The 20,624-nt window shown below is 37.6% G+C and overlaps 3 protein-coding genes across 15 annotated transcripts in view; 1 reads left to right on the top strand and 2 right to left on the bottom strand.

The window, feature by feature from the left end:
* LOC129731703 (extended synaptotagmin-2) overlaps positions 1-7,433 on the bottom strand; it is a 52,331-nt gene extending 44,898 nt beyond the window's left edge. For 3 of the 10 annotated variants that reach the window (XM_055691908.1, XM_055691914.1, XM_055691916.1), the window contains exons 1-2: positions 7,216-7,433; positions 7,022-7,136 (exon numbers count right to left, since the gene is read on the bottom strand). The gene's annotated coding sequence lies outside the window, so the exon portion shown is untranslated. Of the gene's footprint in view, positions 1-4,296; positions 4,364-5,066; positions 5,213-7,021 lie in introns of those variants that run through there. The other 7 variants (XM_055691913.1, XM_055691911.1, XM_055691910.1 and 4 more) reach the window with 5 other exon arrangements.
* The window catches only part of LOC129731708 (uncharacterized), a 101,453-nt gene extending 86,063 nt beyond the window's left edge, over positions 1-15,390 (top strand). For 3 of the 4 annotated variants that reach the window (XR_008729058.1, XM_055691924.1, XM_055691923.1), the window contains 2 exons: positions 14,354-15,169; positions 15,263-15,390. Coding sequence is in view for 3 of the 4 variants with exons in the window: in XM_055691924.1 (XP_055547899.1) it covers positions 14,862-15,169; positions 15,263-15,281 (327 nt within the window). In the remaining variant the exon portion in view is untranslated. Of the gene's footprint in view, positions 1-6,748; positions 6,980-14,353; positions 15,170-15,262 lie in introns of those variants that run through there. The other variant, XM_055691925.1, reaches the window with a different exon arrangement.
* LOC129731706 (transcription initiation factor TFIID subunit 9) lies at positions 11,319-12,363 on the bottom strand. The gene is made up of 3 exons (XM_055691922.1): positions 12,233-12,363; positions 12,016-12,175; positions 11,319-11,961 (listed from the first exon to the last, which is right to left on the bottom strand). The coding sequence occupies exons 1-3, from the start codon at positions 12,239-12,241 to the stop codon at positions 11,354-11,356; spliced, it is 777 nt and encodes a 258-aa protein (XP_055547897.1). The 5' UTR covers positions 12,242-12,363; the 3' UTR covers positions 11,319-11,353.
* Positions 15,391-20,624: the final 5,234 nt, after the last annotated feature.

Genomic DNA, 20,624 nt, shown 5'->3' with positions numbered 1-20,624 from the left:
AGATTGAAAATGAACTCTGCGACTGAAATACTCTATGCCTAAATGTGGATAGTTACTCACTCGCTATGATTGAAAGTCTAGTTCTTCAAGGCGTTTGACAGGTAGAGGAGGAAATTTGAACGAAAATACAGAGAACGGAAGAAACCTGAACCATTGAATACCAATCGGACACGATTATCCGGAGTATCGAAAAAAAAATTCTCTCCGGGTAAGGGGCCATCCACATACCACGTCGACAGCCTTGGGGGGGGGGGGTTGGCTAATGTCCACGGTCCATACATTTTTTTTAGAATTTATATAAGCAGTTGTCCACGGAGGGGGAGGGGGGGTGGCTCAAAATCGTTAAAAATCTGTCCACGTGGTATGTGGATGGCCCCTAATCGAATAACAAAAAAACAAAAATTTGCAATCAACGTACCTTAAAAAATTTTTGTTTTTTTGTTATTTTACTTGTATGATGCAGTGGCGTAGTGGCGGAAAAAGAGCTGAAGTTTTGAGAAGCAACAAAAATCCGGATAATCGAGTCCAAAATTCCGGATAATCCAATCCTGGATAATCGAGTCTCCAGATAATCGAGTCTCAGGATAATCGAGTCTCCGGATAATCGAGTTTTCAGAGCGCCGAGTCCGACCAGTAATTGATTTATGACTTATTAAAACTTACAAAGCGCAGAGGGCGAAGCCAATATAAAACATAAATCGATATTATTATTTTTATTCTGTACTGTGCTCGATGGAGAAGAAATAGTTAACACCAGCAAACATATTTACAATTTATATTCTCAAAACAAAAACCGGTTATAAACTTGTTGTAAATTAGTTTTGACAACAATTAGTTGTGTATATAAAGCTTCAACTTATAATTCTGATATACAACATTAATACGAGTGGATTAAAACCTAATGTTTTTCTTGCAATTTTTTTATAACTTGTTTATAACATGATGTTGCAGATGTTACTTGGGTTAGCTTCACTCATTAGGTTTTGTACATCTGGCTGCAGCCTTTTCTGTACGGAAACCCGCTTTTTCTTCACGTCCTCATCAAATTTGACCTCCTAGGGAAGCTTTCGTAGTGCTTGCTGTATAATAGCCTAGTATTTCTAGATAGGCCATAGTTCTGGTGCGTTGGGAGGGGGGGGGGAGTTTCTCTTATCCTTGGGTACAATAGTGGGGTCACTTTGGCTTCGTACTACTCCAGGACATAATTTAAATAGTATAAACTCCTTTTGTCACATGAGCAGATCGTTTGCCAAATCAGGTATTTCTTGGTAAACTTTGAAAGTTTTTACTTCCTTACTTCCTCCGGAACACCAAACTTGTGCTGGGCAGTGAAGAACAATAGCCCCGGCAGTCCAACTTGACGCAAGTCTCATCATCCATGATGAGGCAATGAAGCTTCGCCAGCATCTGGGGGTTCAATTTCCGAACCCGTGACTTTCCCACCGTATTTTGCCGTTCGGCATAATTTTGAACCTTCTTTGTACGTTTAACGCGTTGGGATTCCGCGTAAACGATAAATTCGATGAAAATACAGCATAAACAATACACTCCAAATAGCTTCTACCCAATTTTTAAAGACAAAATAGGGTCATTTTTTACAGCGTTTTTCCCATGATGCATTTTAATGTGGAACACTCTTTATACTCGAAAAATGCAATTCAATTTTTCAAATGCAAAAATAGCATATCTGGCTATACTGCCGCTCAAAATTGATCTAGTTTTAATTCCTTGTTTGATCTAGTTTTAATATAAAATATAGGGTAATCGCTCCATTATTCATCTCAACAGCTAGGTGCACCTATATTCATCTTATTTCTCTCATTTGTCCAATTTACCGTCAAATCTCTACAAGTTTTTGAACGTAAATCTATTTGCTTCTCAATTTTGTCAAGTGGTTGAAAGTTTTACGTTGAAAATATGGTAATATTTGATGATAAATTGATCATAAAGGCGTGATGAGATGAATATAGATACTGAGATGAACATAGGAGCGATTACCTTACATAGAAACCCGAGTTTCGCTCATGATGATACTTCGAGGTGATAAGTGTTTATAATGTAATATTCCCAGTAATTTTTCAAATGCAAAAAGATCATATCGTGCAACACTCCCTCCTAAAATTGATCCACAATTTTCTCCAAAAATAATGTATCAGTTGATTTTCAGATATAATGTATTTGTAGCCATGATTAAAAGAAAATAAGAATCTTTGACGAAACATGACACTTTTATAAAAAAAACGAAGCGAGGAGTAGTCCAATTGGTACCGAATACGGAATATTTGTATAGTAAGCTTATATGAAGATTTTCTCGAAGTCCGAGATCATTGACACTGTGCTTTTTTGCACACTTGAGATAGAATGATTGATATATTCATAAATTTTCTGATCAGGGACATCGTTTTGAAATCCAAGATGGCGACTTCCGATTTATGCGAAACTGCCTGAAATGACCAAATATCATCCAATAGTAGGGATACCATCCGTCCTGATTCAGCAGGACATATCCTGATTTCGAGATCCTATTTGGACGTCCTAATTAATTTTTCATGTTCTAGCATTTGTCCTGATTTTTTTATGATATCCAATTTTGTAGTGTAGCAAAAATATGCAGAATTTTTGAAAATCAGTAACTCTTTTCGATTCCAGGATACAACTGTAACTAAGAACGATTTGTTTTTGGTTGAACCTTAGTGAAGTGACGAGAGAAATCTTCTAGGCGTCGTAACCGTTAATTTGTCAAGTTTAATTTGAAACAATTTACTTGTCTGAATATCTGCCTAATAATTCAAAGTTTATCAATAGAATTGGTTCGTCTGAGAAAACTAGCTGAGTAAACATCGTCCCGCCTATTTTTTTCTTTAGCTTATTAATTTTGAACATTGAAACCATGGGAAGTTTTACTTGATTCCACATACTTTCACAGATTGACCTTGCGATTTGTTTATAGTCTGCAAATGGATGCGAATCTGATATTGGAAACGTTCCAACTCATCAGGCAAATCATTTGAATTCATTGGTTTTATCGGAATGAGACGTCTTCTGAGGATGGAGTGTTATCAAACCACCATAAAAACAATCCTCATCCCCCAAAACCTCCTCATTTCAAAATTGGTTCCATTTGCTTGATTAGCTATGATTAGATTCCAGAGGAGGGAGGCATATCAAACCACCAAACGAAAATCCTTTGCATCCAAAAACTTCCAAATTTGGATCTATTTACTTGTTTAGCTCTTGAGTTAATCAGAAATTTGTGTTTCATTTGTATAGAAGCCCTTCCTTTCCGAGAATCGAGTGGTTTTACACGAACAATAACTGTCTTAGGCCCCAGAAACCATCACAAATTTCCACGGCGATCCGCTGATCCGTTCTTGTGTTAAATCGTGATTTGCGGACTTCAACTTATTTTTATTATATAGACAAGTAAAAAAGTATTTTGGTGTTTTTTGAAGTGCAAATCACATAAAACGAGTTATATTATTTTTTACCTCGAAGAATAGAAATAGCTCAGATCAAATTCGAGCCGAAAAAAAGGTGTCCTGATTTCTGACTTTGACTAGGGGCGCTTCATAATTTAGAACGCTGCTCAGAATTTGAAACACGAGATGACGAAATCCGGTTTCTAAAAAATAACCGTATATGACCACATGTATCTAACATGGGTTCTTCCTAATGTGAGATGATGACTTCCAGTATCTAAAGAAATAGCCTAGAATGATCATATATCATCCAATATGGATCTTTCCGGACAGTAGATTATGTAAAGAAAGGAAATTAACGCCAGATTCCATTTTTAAGTCCAAGATCTTCTAGTTTCTAGAAAATACCCTGAAATGTTCTAATACCATCCAAAATGGGTATTTTCGAAGCCAAGGCCAGCCGAACATTGACTTCAAATGTCATTTCAATATCCAAAGTGGTGACTTCCAGTTACTGGGAAATAGCCTAAAATGGTCATTATGGATATCTCCGTTTTGCTCTGTTAGCATTAAAACTTTTTATAAATTAAATCTGGTTTTTACGGAAGAAAAAAAAAGCCGGTTTCTGAGCCTCATGAGTCCTCATCTTACAAACAAAACGTTCCAAGGAGCCGGTGTTTCTCGGTAATTTCCAAATATTCAACACCAAACAAATGTGGCAGAAATAAACAGATGTCTTGTTAGTCACTTCGCCTGTGCCAAATCAATGAATTTGTTTAATTTGCGATTTAAATACTAATGAGAATTGAGAACCGTTGAAATGAATGCATTCATGCAACGAAATACATATACTTTTCACTTCGAACCGAGTACCTACAGTCAGTGTGCCTGACCTGCCGGTGATTTGGGTTAGGTTCAGCAACGGATAGATTGAGTGAGTCTATCTAAAAATAAAACGTGAGAGAATATGAAAATTGAATAAAAATAAATACAAAGAATAAAATGTTTCGCGAGACAAACACTTATACAAGCGATAAATGTTTTGCAGATTAGCACTGCTTGCAATGTAATGAAAACCAGAAACGTTGTACGTAATTTAAGACGTCTATCATTGTTCATGCTTATTGTATTAAAGATAATAAATTTGCTAGAAAACATGGTTTTGAATTACATGTTTTAACTTTCGTTTTAACCGTTGACTGCCATTTTTGCAAATTGATTCATAAAGTTATGGAAAAATGATAAATCTAATTAAAAATAATAAAGTTAAATCGATAACACGCAACCACGCCATTTAGCGAAATTATTATGACAACAAAAATGTGGCTCAAGTTGGCTAGTAGAAACCTGATTCGGGATACATTTGATGGTCAACTACCATATCAATGGACAATTGTTTTTTATGTTTCTCCCTCACCCATTCGAATCGAATGGTGCAGACTACGAACTGCAATGCAAAATGAGCTAAACTTAGCCGTATGACATCATTTGCCGTCAATTATCACTGTCTGTAGAATGTAATACTAGTTGAACGAATGTATCAAAGTTATAACGTTAAACCTTCACTGTGGGTTATACGATTTTAGATTCAAAATAATATTGTTTTATTTAGAATCGCCTTTCAAAGTTAAATGATAGTTAAAATACCTTGTCAAAAAATCACACGGCCTTCACTGGAAATATCATCGGAAACTGTTACTACTACCAGTCACAGATCAACCGTCTTCACTCTTAGAATTCTTTACCGGTACTGGTGGTGAATCCGAATGCCCGAACGAACGATAAACAATTCCGACATTTGATGTCGATGCTCATGTTTTTTTTTGCGCTCACGGTGAGCAATCTTTCGGATGTACACTTGAGCTCTCTGCGAAGAATGTCGAAAGTTTTTCTGGTGACTGCTGGCTGAGTTTCTTACGCTCAATAAACTAACATGCGATGGCAGAAATTGTTTGTGACATATGAGCTCACCATTTGATCATAGGCAATTCATTATTATTTTAGAAATATTTATTGCAAGTTATTTGAATTTATCAGTTCCAACCGAATAAATGAAGCCGACTTACTGTAAAAAACTGATTTTAGGTTTTCAGGAAACTTTAATTATCTAATCTGGTTTGGAATTTTTGAATATTATAGCTTATATTTACTCAATCTTAAAGGTGACTCCCAAACGTAACTCCTTTATTGCATGGACTCATAATTGCGACCATAACTTTAATCTGAGTGATTTCGTTTGATATAGCAAAAATTTCATTTAAATTCAATTTGTCTAGATCTTCAATTATTTTTTATTAGTTTAACAGTTGGTTTTTGAGCTATTGCTATACGTAATTAATTATATATTCAATATTCACCGAATTATGTGACATGTTAACTGGAAAATTCGTTTGCAACATTCGTTTTTGCATGCACGGATGAATGAATTGCTGATAAATGTTGATTATAATTTTCAATTTTAAGTGCGAATTATTTGCATCGCCATAATACAAAACTCGTCAGATTTAATAGAAATAAGCTCGTTTATAACGTGCTTTCTTTTTGATTTCGAGATGTTAATAGCTATTTGCAGAACATTGATTGATGAATTGATTGAATTTTATGGATTTGATGGGACAATTTATTACCAAACCAATGCTAAACCACTTCAACTTGAAGTGTGACTGATAAACCGAGTCAAGTGCAAAAAAAAAGAGATAATCTTTCACCGACTTCTGAACATTACGAGGGCCATTTCAATTTTTAATGACATTTTGTAACAAACCGCTCAACAAAACACTTGATACACATTTTTTTTCCTCAGTAGGATGTACTCGAAAATGAAAAAAAATTAGATGTATTTTTTTTTAAATTTTAAAAATATTTGTCATTACTCGTGTTATGTCATGAATGCAAAATTTTCGCTCGGCGAAGCCGTTCACATATCGCACTTTCTAAGAGCAACTTGCCAGTCTTTCGTTGAACATCATACCAGCTGCATTGCATCTCATGAATTATGCATATTAGAATAGGAAACATGACCAAAAATGCACATGGGCTGCATTAAGCAGTGGCTTCCTGGGCATTGAATTCTCCCTATATAATAAACTTAAGTAAAACATGTTCTTAACAGTGACCGCACCCGAGGAAGCATTCTTCTTGGCAAGGTTATCCTATCAACCTTTGCCTTGACCTGTTCATAATCTATCTTGCTAGTATATTGATTGACAATCCCTGTAATTATCTTGGACACCTACAATCAAGCAAATTTCACTGTTTTACATGCAAATTTTCCTGCCCTACCAAAAAACAGCATACGCCTTTACCCTTGACCGACCTATAGAGAAGCCCCCCGGTAAGTTGTCTAGATTGTGTGAGTCAACAGAAAACGTAAACAAAATAGATTCGGATTTACAGAGTGCGACTGCAGTAGCGAGGACTGTATAGCAACAATATGTAGAGCGCGAATCTACTTGTTGCCATATCTCGTGCATGACAATGGCAGTCTCAAAGGTGTTGTTATCAGTTTGAGATAAAAGAAGACCGAATTACTACAATGCACATATTGACAGATAACACAGGTGAAAAATGATGGTAATATTGACATTCTATTATTTAATTACCTGACGGATGATTTTGCTATCGGTGTTCGGAACCTCAAATAATCTTCTCTCGTGCCGCTTCGAGCAAAACAGGTTTTCTAAGAAGACCTCAACTGTTTATTATTTAATACTGCGCCTTAAAATTAGTTCAAAGGTAATGATTTTATCTCATTCATATCCCATTAAAAATGCATGGGTTCATCGATTAGCCATACCACTACAGAACTACTCAACTTGCTCTTCATTCACTATCACTATTGTGTTACAAAAAGCTTCAATAAACTTTTAAAGTTTCGGTTCGAAGGGTAAAATTTTGATTCTAGGTCAAATAAATGAAAACGTTTGCGAAAAAAGTCTCTAAATACTACAACGATTTAATACGCAACTAACCTTCCCGAACAGCTGCGCACTCACGAATGAGAATAGAAGTCAAACAGCAACAGTATGCTGACAGAGTCTCAATATGTTTTGCGAGGTGAATATTTTCAGAGAACATAAGCATAAACATGTTCTCTTCCTTCAGACGCGCTATCTCGTACGAATGAGCGTGAGAAATTGGGAGTGATACCCAGAATTTTGGTGGTTAGAACAAAACAATGTTTCGGTCATGTCGCGGTTATTGTTATCTAGAAAAGCTTCTACAGTATTACGTTAAATACGAAAACAATTAAATTGTTAAACAAATGAGCACTTACCCTTTTGGTGTAGATATTGAAGGTTCTAATCTGAAAATCCATAACCTGCAACCTCACAAAAAAAAACAAACTGACTTTCTATTAGAGCGTTTCCGCCAATAGAGCGAATGACTATTAATTTTCGCCAGGTGCACAATGGGGTTCTCTCCGAATAGCGCGTGTAGTTCTTGGCTCATGCATTTTCACCATTATTCATCGTCCGTCTGTACTTCTCCTTAGATAACCAGCAGCACCATCTCTGTTAGAAAACTCGAAGCGCCTTAAGGCGGCATCCATAAATTACGTAACGCTCATAGGGGGGAGGGGGGGTATCCTTGAGCGTTACGATTTGTTACACAGGGGAGGGGGGAGGTGAGTTAAACGTTACGTAACGAATAATCTCTGAAGAGATTCTCCAAAATTGAGCATTTTTATCAAGGAAATCCTTCTACAGCGTTACGTAATTTTTATGGGGGGTAGGTGTTGGCGTTACGTTTCGTTACATATGGGGGGTGGGGGTCCAAAACTCGGGTTTTTTGCGTTACGTAATTTATGGATGTCGCCTAAGATCCTCCTCGAAAAGTGTTGTTATCGGGATTTCGTAAAGAATTACCATCAGGGTTTTGTACAGCGTCAACTTTGTGAGCCGTTGTACCGATTCGATCGAAGCGTCCTTAACGTAAAAAGTAGGCTCGATTTCCAGCCTGAATGCAGCTCTGGATTTCTTTGCTGGTGTGACTGTCGACGATCACCGGTTACCCCAAATCCACGAACTCGTCGACCACCTCAAGCTCATCGTCTTCTACAGAGACTTGAGTGAAGAGTTTGATGCAGTTCTCCTTTAGTTTTCGACACATTTCCTACGTCGACGCAAAATTACATGAAGCCGGACCGACTTCGTAAAACTCGTGTTCTAGGGTCGATGACCGGACAAGGACAATGTTGAACAGCAATTCCGTTACCCGGTATTAAACTTTTGTCTGATTCCAAGGGACTGGAGAGTATCCTAGGGATACGCACGTAACGCCATGGTGGTCTTGATCACACCAGTTTATCCTGAAGACCTAGCGGTAGAGTTTGGCCGACTGTCACTAATTGCTCCAATCGAACTGTCAAAACTTGTTCCAACCGAACATGAGCAATGTTAAAACTATGATGAAAAAACTTTCGACTGTTCGATTGGAACTATTCAGTGACAGTCGGCCAAACTTTAACTCTAGGGCTTTAGTTTATCCGGGAAGAAGTTGTCGCGCATGATCTGCCGTAGCTGTATCGACTGCATCACGTTGTATCCACAGCGTTTGTATAAAATCTATTGGATTAAGAAGGCCCGGTCTGTGGCGGTTGAACTCTCATAAAGCACGGTTGCACTGGCACCACTTCTTGGTTGAAGGTGATAAGCGACGAAACAGGATCTGCGAGAGTATATTGTAGGCGGCATTGTTAAGAAAGATGCCACGATAGTTGCGGCATTCCAGCTTGTCGCCCTCGTTTTAGATGAGATAGATGAATCTCTCGTATAGTAGCTTCACTCTACCATGTACCATGAGCTCGCTCGATAGTCCGTTTGCCAGCAGCTTTGTTGTTCTTAAACTTCCTGATCTTATAACGTAAGAGAAGTTTCTTTCGGCTTCGCAGTCTTTAGAATGTGAAAATAAAAACGATATTTTTCTGTTGCACCGACGTTTCGAATAATCTATATTCCTTATCAAGGCTCGAGGGGACCATTTTCCTGTACTCTTCGGTTAGAGCAATAATTGTCAAAAGAATATAGATTATTCGAAACGTCGGTGTGATAGAAAATATCGTTATACTTTACACATTTTAAAGACTAAGTAAACTAACATTCGATGAAAAGTATAGCTTATAACAAAATCCATTAACATCGGGCGTCTGGTATTCGGTCGTCTGCTGCTGGTGTTCGTAGGTCAATGCCTGTTCCGCCTGTGCTTGCTGTTTCGCCAGTTCTTCGAAGGGCTGCTTTCACCAAGGTTCACATCCGCGTCGTTGCACATGTCAGCTTGCGGCACATAGCCTCTGCGAGACTAGTTCATCTTCTCAAAGAACTTCTATGTATTGCTGGCACGGAATAGCTGCTCGAGCTCCTCATCTTCACGATACTTTTCTTGACGCTTTTTGTTCAACGATCCGTGTCCGTTTGTACCTGGGTTTGTTCTCTCTCGTCGACGTGCCCAGGTATATCACCTAGATTCGGTTTTCGCATTGACCGCTGCCTCGCATTCCCCGTCATAACAGTCGTGTCTGCCAACCGGTAGCCCGGTACCGGTGATAGCTGTGCGAATTCTGCATCAACCGTTCTCGAAAGCCAAGCTCCTTCGCCCGGGGTAGTAACGCATCAAGCTGATGCGCGTTTTCCTTCACAGCCTGGAAGTACCGGAGTTGCTAATGTTCAGCCGCAGGTCTCAGCTATGCTGTGCGTGATACACGGTCGACGCAGTTTCGAGCGCAAGAATAGCGCAACCGGTTGTACTTCTGGTACGCACTGCCAACCCAAGCGACGAAATGTCTCATTCTCCCACTGAAACTTACAATTTTAAATGTTTGAAGGTAAGCTCGGCTATCAAATATGTGATACCAGAAAAACTACACCTCTACCTTAAAACACTCGCTCACTCGAATGAAAACTCATCAGGCCAATCTTAAGCAATTGCTGTACCGACACGTTAACGTTGAACATAAATTTAATTGGTTATAAATTTAATCTGAAAATTGGTATAAACTCCCTGATTTCATGGGCGTAGCCAGAATTTCGACTAGGGGGGGCTAAGTTCCTCAAAATTTAAGAAGTAAAAAAATGATATAGTATAGAAATAAATACTACTAGTTGGTGATCTACACGGATTTGCCCGGTACTTTTGCCGCTGCAATGTCCTTAGTGGATCAACTGAAAAATCTGTGCAATTCCACGCAACATCGGCCAAGCATTTCAATCAATTATTTTTGATCTGGCTGATACTTTACACAAATGTCGTTTTGTGCTAACGTATGCGTTAAAAAAATGGACTTTTTTCTACAGTCTACTGCATTCTACAGCAGGGATGTTACGGATGTGATTTTTTAGACATTTGCAGATGTGGGTGCGGATATGTGATTACGGATGCAGATGTATATGCGAATGGCAATTTTCATGCGGACGTTCCGCATTTGTAGATGCGGATATCCGTAGCATTCGCTGTGTTTTATTTTGCTTATTTCGCATGACCATGTCCTTCCCCAGTGCCAAAGTTATTCAAGCGAGCAGCAAATTCACCAAGGAAAAATTGATATTTTTTCTCAACATCCGCATGGTATGATGCGGATATCCGTAACATCCCTATTCTACAGTAAATATTTTTTCGTAGCTCACATCGCATATATAACTAAGACTCCTGCTAGAGAAGACGAGGCGAGCTAAATGTTGTACATATCAGGGAACGCGAGTGAAACTTGGCTGGTAAGAGCTGAGTGACAGACGAGCTACTCGTCGAAAATCCATCCGACTCGACATCTGCAATACCAAAATTGGTCAGACGAGTAACTCGACGCTCGACTCATTTTCTGTAACAGGGCCTGAGATAGCTTTTCTCATACCTTATTAACAATTTTTTTTTCAAAATAGCATTCATTAAAAAGTTAAGTAAACATTGATTGATGTGAGTAAATATTTTAATTCTTTTATTCATGGTACCAATTCAAAGTCATCTTCCTCACGTTTACGTTTGATGCTCCCAATATCAGTGTCACTAGCTCCGAATGATAGCGGATCCTCAATTTCTGTTTTTATTTCGATAGTACTAGGAACATCACCCCCTGCCGTGGTACTTTTCACCGTCTTTGTGGTGGCCGTTTTTGCCGTTGTGGTAAATTTAAACACCGGCTTCGGGATGGCTACCACCTGCGTTTTTGGAGTGGATTGAACGGCGGGCCGTTTCACGCCTGCCGAGCTAGAGGCTCCTTTTCCGGCAGCTGATTTTATAGTCGAGCGAGCTTCTATAGCAGATTTTGTCATTTTCTTCGCTTGCTGCGCGGCACGTAGTTTGTAATTGCATGCAGACAAACAATAACGGTCTGGAGGCAACCGTAAACCGCAATGGGTTTTGATCAACGGCAGAGGGGTGTTGTTTCGGTTGCGGGCAATCTCCAGCAAAACATCCCGTGGTGGAGGACTAGTAAAAGCTTTATCTAGTATCATTTGCGATGCTAGTTTAACATCATCTAGTTCAATTACTTTTTTTCGTGCATGGTTCGCAAACACTTTTGCATCATCCAATATACAAGTAACATATCCTGCGAAACAACATAGACACAAAATTTCGAAAGGCTTCAATAAAATTTACTTACTATAAGTAAACTCCAAAAGCTGATTGATTACTCGTGGCTCATAATCCGAAACGCCAAGCTCTTTCAAAATGGACATAATAACCTGCGCATCCTTCGGAATATGTTTGGATTGGTTAGCAATTTTTGCTTTTTCCGATTTTTCTCTATCCCCTTGCGAAGGCTGAAAAGAAATCGTAAAATTAGAAACCACAAATCAGCGTTCATTATACTTACTTACATTTTCCATTGCAAATATAAATTATAGACTTGTAGAGCACAAAACAAATAATCAGCGGTCTGATGTAAATAAAATACCTCCTGGAAAATGTAAACAAAATCGCTGAATGACGTTACCAGCGTCAAGCTACACACAAAAAGCCTATTCAAGTACCAAAAATTTAACCACAAGTAGCGACATCTAGTATTTATCTAAGGAACTAAAAATACCTAATTTTTTCCTAGCCCATTTCTGTACGTAGCAGAAGCACAAACCGATTCGATATGAAACATGAAAAAACGCATCAACGGCACCTGAGATATGTTCTGCATACCCTGGCCCATCACCATGTCAAATATTAGGTTTGAAAGCAGGGTCTGAGCCGAGCTATTGAATTTTGAATATCTCGCCAAACATGTGAAAAGGGCCCATGTGCCATATGTAAACAAGCCAAATTTTCTCGTTTTTTGATCAATACAAGCGAAATCTGCTCTTGCCAAAAAAATTTATTGATGAAAGAATTCACTCTTTATCAAAAAATCTAATTTGTACGAGTAGAATAAGCTTGTATTCATTGAAAAACGTGAAATTGTGGCTTGTTTTCATATTGGCACATGGGCCCTTTTCACATGTTTAGCGAGATATGTCTCATTTTGTACCGCCATACTTGATAAAGTTATTCAAAAAAATTTATATGAAACATGAAAAAGTACATCAACGGCACTACCCCAGATATGTTCTGCATACCCTAGCCCATCGCCATGTCCTTGGCCAAAAAAATAGATCTCATCATTTTCTTAGTTCTGAAGTGCAAATCCAGAAGTCGCACGGTCGTTTGTAGCGATCACCAATTAATACAGATGGTTAGAAACTTGCAGCAGCACCTAGTAGACTGCTTACTGTCAAGAAAATATATACGAAATTGCAAATATATGAGATCCGGCTTCGTTTCTAATTTGAGGTTATGTTTTCACAGGAGTTGGTAGGTACATAACATGTTGGAATTGCATTAAATTAGTTTGAATCTACCGTTTAGCGGAAAAAATTATTATTATTATTATTATTATTAATATTATTATTATTATTATTATTATTATTATTATTATTATTATTATTATTATTATTATTTATATTATTATTATTATTATTACTATTAATTTAGTTGTAGTTTTATTGCTTTTATTCATACTTTAATTATTGTAATAACAATATCAATATATATTTTATATATGTTTATATGTATATATATATATATATATATATATATATATATATATATATATATATATATATATATATATATATATATATATATATATATATATATATATATATATATATATATATATATATATATATATATATATATATATATATATATATATATATATATATAAATATATATATATATATATATATATATATATATATATATATATATATATATATATATATATATATATATATATATATATATATATATATATATATATATATATATATATATATGTATATATATATATATATATATATATATATATATATATATATATATATATATATATATATATATATATATATATATATATATATATATATATATTTTTTTTTTTTTTTATTATATTGCAGGGCCCACACACAAGTACTCATGTTTTATTTATTATATCTCGTTACACTTTGTTAATTTCTAAATGAAGCTATATTTTCTCTTGTTGTGTGTAATCGCGAGTTGAATATCGCAACAGATTATTTATTAATCATAGTTATTTTCAATAATTGCGTTGACATTAAAAATTGGATGTTCTCGACGTTGCTAATAATTTCATGTAACTGATACACTGATTACTTCAAGTGAATGCATATAAAATTGGAAGATGGAAAAAATTGAATCATTTCGACTGCAGCGCCAAGTGTTAGTCGAACAGTGACTTTATTTACGAAATTGTGGATCTACTATTTTTTTTTCGAATGTCGTATTTTCGAATTTCGAAAATAATGGCATCACTGTAAATTTGAATTGAAATTGCCAACTGGTCCATTGCGTCCTCCTTGTATCTTGAAGCTTCGAAGAGTACAGAGTTATATAAACTTGACCTAAAAACGTGCTTCAAAATGATATATATATTTTTTTTTGCTTTTCAGTATTGCGTGAGATGTGCATCACTCCTTCCGGAAGAACCACAAAAAAAAATTAAAAAACCTAAGCAGATGCCACGTTGGCCTCAGTGGCAGCTGCAAAAACTTGCACAGCAAACCTATCCCCAATACCCACATCCTTCCAACATCCATTACCATTATCCTCCTGGAAGAGAATACCAACATCCCTCATAATATCCCCAATACCCACCACCACATTCCCAACGCAGTTTCCAACATCCATATCCATGTCCGCATAATCCCAACAAACATTTTTGCTGATTTACAGCTTAATAAGCTACTATTCAGTGGAATTCGGCTGAACTATAGCTTAACAAGCCGTTATCCAACAAAATTGTTTGTTGGGAATGAATTACAGGTAAGCGAAAATCAGTATCCACATTCTCAGGAGATATCTTATGAGACGGCCCCCGGATCGGCTGACTGGCCACCCTTCGCGCCGGGAACGCGACCACCCGTCACGCCGGCTAGGCGACCATCCATCGCGCCGGCTATGACACCACCCATTGCACCGGCCAATGCGCCGCCCGTCGCACCGGTCTACGCACCGACTAACGTGCCGGTCTACGCACCGGTCAAAGCGCCGCCTGTTGCACCGGTCTACACGCCGGCCAATGCGCCTGCTAACGCACCGGTCTGCGCTCTGACAAACCAATCGCCCATTGCGCCGGCCTGCGCACCACCCGTTGCAATGGTCCACGCGCCGGATAATACGCCACCCATTGCGTCGGCCAACACGCCGCCCATCTCGCCGCCTCAGGTGCCGACAAACAATAAAATTTCAAAATCCTTAAAACCCAGGTAAGCAAATTTACATTACTATAGTAGACCGTATCCGATATTCCTATTCCAAAAGAAAGTCCACCGAAATGATTGCAATCGTTTTTTTTTCAGATGCCAAACCACGAACTGAGAGAAGAGTTGACCCAAGAGGCCAAACAAGCTTTTGTTTTTCAATAAATAAATATAAAATATAAAATAATAAATCAATCCTATTAATTTACGTATAATAAAATATGACTCAATATCTCTACTTTTTGGAAATTTAATCTGGTTTTATTAGTTAGGGGCCATCCACATACCACGTGGACAGATTTTAAACGATTTTAATTCCGAACAGAAATGTCTTCGAAGAGAAGAAAATTTCCTCATTTACTATCAATGAAGAAATGTGTGGTCGGAATTCAGCTATTATCGATCGTTCCTTTCGCTAAAGGTAAGTGATTTTATTATATAACGGTTACCCCGGAAATAAATCTTCATATGCAATATGTAATTAATTAGTTTATCTTCATCATAAGCATGATTATTTATTTAACTTAATCATTTTCAAATCTACAGCTATTGCCGAAAGTCATTGCCAATTGCCATTGGCTAATATTAATCATGCAGAACTGGTCGGATACTTGGCTCGCACGAGGTTTTTCGAGTACATGCGATCTGTGCTTCAAAAAGTAAGAATAACGCTTATGAAAATTCGATAGGCGACGAATAAGTTTGAGGGATTCATACTGATTTGCTGTCAACCATCCGCACCGACGGCTGTCTCCAGGAAAAATTAATACTCTGCTTAAGCCCACCTGCCTACCAGAATGTTGGAGCATCGAAAAGTTTTCAACAATTAGCAAAGCAACTTCAATGGGTTGGAACTGAACACTATGCTAAGCTAACCATTATATCAGTGTTCAATGGAGAAGAATAACACGACAAGGCTGTTATTCAGACAGAACACCCGTGCTTTAAATTTAGAACTTTGATTATTTTTACTTGCGATGAACTCTATAGGAATATGTCTCCTGCTTTCTCGTTTCTCGTATGGTGTAGATTCTCATTCATCCACATTACGCATTTCCCTTTTATTTTAGTTATTCATTTTAAAATAAAATTTTCAACGGATTTATTTCTTTTTTGCATCTTTTTTGTTATTTTTTTGTTGTTGTCCTCATTCAAACGGAAGTTTGGATTAAATTTTGTACTATGCTCCAACGCATACTTCAAACAATTAGAGCTAAAATATGACAAATACCATCCAATTTTTCCGAAACCGATATCATAACCAAATTCCGGAAAACGACTTAAGATGCAATTCTAAAATAAAAGCTTTACTGGAATACAGACTAGAACGGCGTGTATGTTTTCGGAATTGGATAATGTCCTGAGTGCGGGAACTACTACCAAATGTGCAATGAAATAGCAAAAAAATAATTAATAATAATGTTCAAGAGGCTCTGGCCAGGGTGAACGCGAGTGGTGGTGCGAGCCAATACGTCATACCGTACTTCAATGTACAGCAGTAAGTAGAGCTGTACACCGAAGCATGACAAGGCGAAGGCTCGCGCCGCCGCTCGTGTCCACTCTGGCCAGGGCCTTAGGCCGAAAACAAACTGGCACGTCCTGCGCTGCGGAGACGGTTCGCTCTACCGCAGATTAATGTACAACTCTACTTAGGACTGTACATTAACCCACGGCAAGACGAACCCTCTCCGCAGCGCAGGACGTGCCAGCATGTTTTCGGCCTAAGGCCTCTGCCATGGTGAACGCGAACGCGAGCGATGGGGCGAGAAACTTGCCGTAGGTAAATGAACAGCGCAAACAAGTTTCAACAGTCAAAGTGCATGCAGATTAAAATAACATTTTACTTTTAGTTCTAGCGCAAAACGAGAAAATATTAAATCTTTAAAAAGGCATTTTTTGATAAGGCAGTTGAAAGCTGTTTTTACATTGAAAATTTGACGGCCCTTGTACTTTGAAAGCCAGCATTCCAAAACGTTTGTGTGTTGTCAAAATACGGCAGCTTTCCATTAGAGGAAGTGCGGCTAATGTATCTACTACTGATGCTGCTCGCTACTGCACTAATGCAGCATTAACTAGAGGAAGTGCCGCTGCACCAGCTGGTCCAAATGTCGCTTCTGATACAACTACGCTGCTTATGCTATCCGCTGCCAAAGCTGCTGCTGTTTAGTAAGGATTGTAGTCGCTGTCTAGAACTAATATGAGCAGTTTCGGCTGAAACAGGCTCTTGTATAGGCCAAATAGTACATTCCGAATTACTAGGTCAAAAATTCTGTCGTCCGTGCTTGGGAAAGCAATCATATCATCTGCTGTCTGCTGCTACGGAAGGACTGCTGTTGTCGCTGTCTAGAATTATGATAAGCGACTTCGGCAGAAACAGTTAAAATTTTAAATTACTAGGTCTATAATTCTGTCGACCGTGCTTGGGAAGTAATCATATAACGACCAATCAAAGGCCGGCTTGACAGTTTTCTTTAGTACAATAGTTTGAATAATAAAATTACAATTTTCTGCATTTGGGAAGAATTTTAGATTTTCCAATCTATTGCTGCAAGAACAAGAAACTCCATCAAAAACTAACCGATTTATTAGCCTTTGAAGTTGGATATATACTTCACTTTTTCCGGGTTTTAGATTTTCATTTTACCTCCCTATGTAGCCGAACTTCCTGAGAGACGTAGTTTTACGTTAAAATGTTTTGCCGGGACGAGCAAATAGACCATTTTAAGAGACGTTTCTGAACTCAATTCATGAATGAAATTTTGACAGAAAGCTCGGAACCGCTGACATAACGCACGTAAAAGCAGCATCAATATCAGCAGGATCCGTGACACCTGTCAGTTCTTGAAATGGTCTATAAAACCTAATGTTAACTAAGGCACATCAACTGGCTTAGCTTGATTCTCGAGACACTCACAGCGACGAGGCAGTTCTTTGTGCTGTGCGGTTAGTGTGAGACATATTGAATTTTTTAATTTGAGTCACAAAAAACTTACAAAAAACATCTTTGGCAAAGCATTCGGATTTAAATTAATTATATGTGTTTTATTAGTTTTTAGACAACGGAAATTTTATTTTCTACATAGACTTGAAATTAAAATATGCGTGGTTTTTTGGATTTCTACCAGACGTCGCTTTTCACGTAAATAAATGATGGTTCGTGTGTCGGCTTATCGCTTGAATCGGCTTTTTGTGGTTGAATCGGCGTTTTGTGCGTAGCTTGATGCAAACAATGACGTTTCCTTGGTTTCACCGACAGTTTTGCTCAGCGACACATTTATTCGACCGCAGCGCACGGGTGCGGTAGCGGCGGGTATCGGAACTAACTTAAACTGAATATTATTTTCAAGGGAATGGTATGGTAGCCTTCATGCGTTACGAACATCTATTTCTGTACCGTTTGTACTTTTTCTGCTGTCACAGTTTGCTACACTTTGCTTTGGGACACAATTAATGTACTAAATATCACTTAGAATATCAGATACCATGTGAAAACCTTAAGAAATTGCTCAAAACTGTCTGATATTCTATTAATAATTGCAGTCAACATTCAGCCGGTTTGCCCGAATCAACATATGATAAGGGTAAACTGCCCATTTTTCGGGTGCCAGTGCCAGTGATGTTGGTAACGCGTCAAATGTATGGTAGCTGACAGCGATGCCATTCCCGTGATTATTTAAGAAATTAATTCTTGCTAAACATGTGAAAAGGCCATCTGTCATATGTAAACTGGAGATCCTCAGAGGGAGAGTTAAGCGATGAAAAAACCGCTGATTTGGCAACTAGGTTTCACATATCAGAGGTGCCAGATCTCTTCTCAAAGCACAATGTTGACTAACTTTTTATTTCGGCTCGTATAGTTGATGGTGACAGTGGAAGTCCTGGGGAATAATAAAGTGCATCACAAAAACCGTGAAGGTGTTAAATTTTATGTTTATGTTTAATTTTATATAGTTTCATCATTATTCTGCAGACCATACAAAGGGTTTGTGAACCACCAGTTAAAAATCACTGTGATGAAGCAACTTTGGAGCATTCTCAATTCATGTTTTAGCAATGGAACATGAAAAACGTGTAAAAATAAATATATTCTTTATAGAACCTTATTGCAATACCTTTCAATGTGTTACCTTTCTTGTTCGTTTGGCTCGAATTTTGACATGTTCGTTTGGCTCACAACACTCTCTTCGCATATCTCTCCCTCTGAGTATTGCTAATGTAAACCTAAGGGAAGACATCTGGCTTCTTGCTCTTCTTCTTCGCCCACTTCGATGATCCCTGTTGTATTTTTCGTAAGTGATGCCATTCACTCGGAAAATACTTGAATGTTTTTAATGCTTTTTATCAGCATGCACAATTCCTCCTGCAGGCGATAGTTTTACCGTCTGACCGGTCTCCGGTCTGACCGGAGAATCTGCATCTTTAATATCCTTAAAATCAAACTTTGTCATCTATCATTATGATTCATTCATTGGCCCATCTGAATTGTACTCTCCACACAAGCAATATGCCTAAACAGGTATGTTCTAAACTTAATCCAGAACGGATTCAAAAGTAAAAATGAGCATACACTACACTATTTACTTCCGACATTGAGCAGCGATATGCTGTTCTTATGCTTCACGCAAAACCGTATTAACTCCTTGCGCACTTTTAGATATTTTGGTAATTGATATAAGTGATGATCCAAGTCGGATCTCGTACTACACCCGCATTCGTACGCTTTGTACTTTGTTTTGAATGCTCACTTGAAAATATTTTAGATAACAGGCGACATCATAAAAAAACATAAATCAAAACAACGAAACATGTTGTTCAGCAACACTGCCAGCAAGCCTGATGATAAAATGTAACGCCCTCGGGGTTTTCAATTTCAACCAATCAGCGAGTGGTTCCCAAACTGGATGCAAATCTGTACCCAGTTGTCTCTCCTTAGATGTAAACAAGCCACAATTTCACGTTTTCAATGAATACAAGCTTAGTCTACCCGTACAAATAAGATTGTTTGATTAAGAATAAATTCTTTTATCAATAAATCTTATTATTAAGGGCAGATTTTGCTTGTATTTATCAAAAAACGAGAAAATTTGGTTTGTTTACATATGGCACCTGGGCCCTTTTCACATGTTTGGCGAGAATTCAATAAATTCCAATTTGTTTAAAATTGCGTGTAAATTTATTGTTAGGAAAGAAACATTCTACCTTTGAGAATACAAAAATACAAATAGCAAATTCCCAAAGGGGAAATAGACGAGAACCTCAACTATGAGATAACCAGATCCGAAAAGTTGAAAATTAGAGCACATTCCTAGAAGCATGAAAAATAACCATCACCAAGCCATGCTGCACGCTTACCGGGAAAAACCTATGTATAAGAAGAAATCACTCAAAATCCCCTTAAACCGCACCTACTTTTGAGTTATATGATCATACTTATAATTGGATAACGAAATCTACCTAAAAA

Source organism: Wyeomyia smithii, chromosome 3, assembly GCF_029784165.1.
Source record: "Wyeomyia smithii strain HCP4-BCI-WySm-NY-G18 chromosome 3, ASM2978416v1, whole genome shotgun sequence".
Taxonomy (NCBI): Eukaryota; Metazoa; Arthropoda; class Insecta; order Diptera; family Culicidae; genus Wyeomyia; species Wyeomyia smithii.
This window is presented reverse-complemented; position numbering and strand designations above follow the sequence as displayed.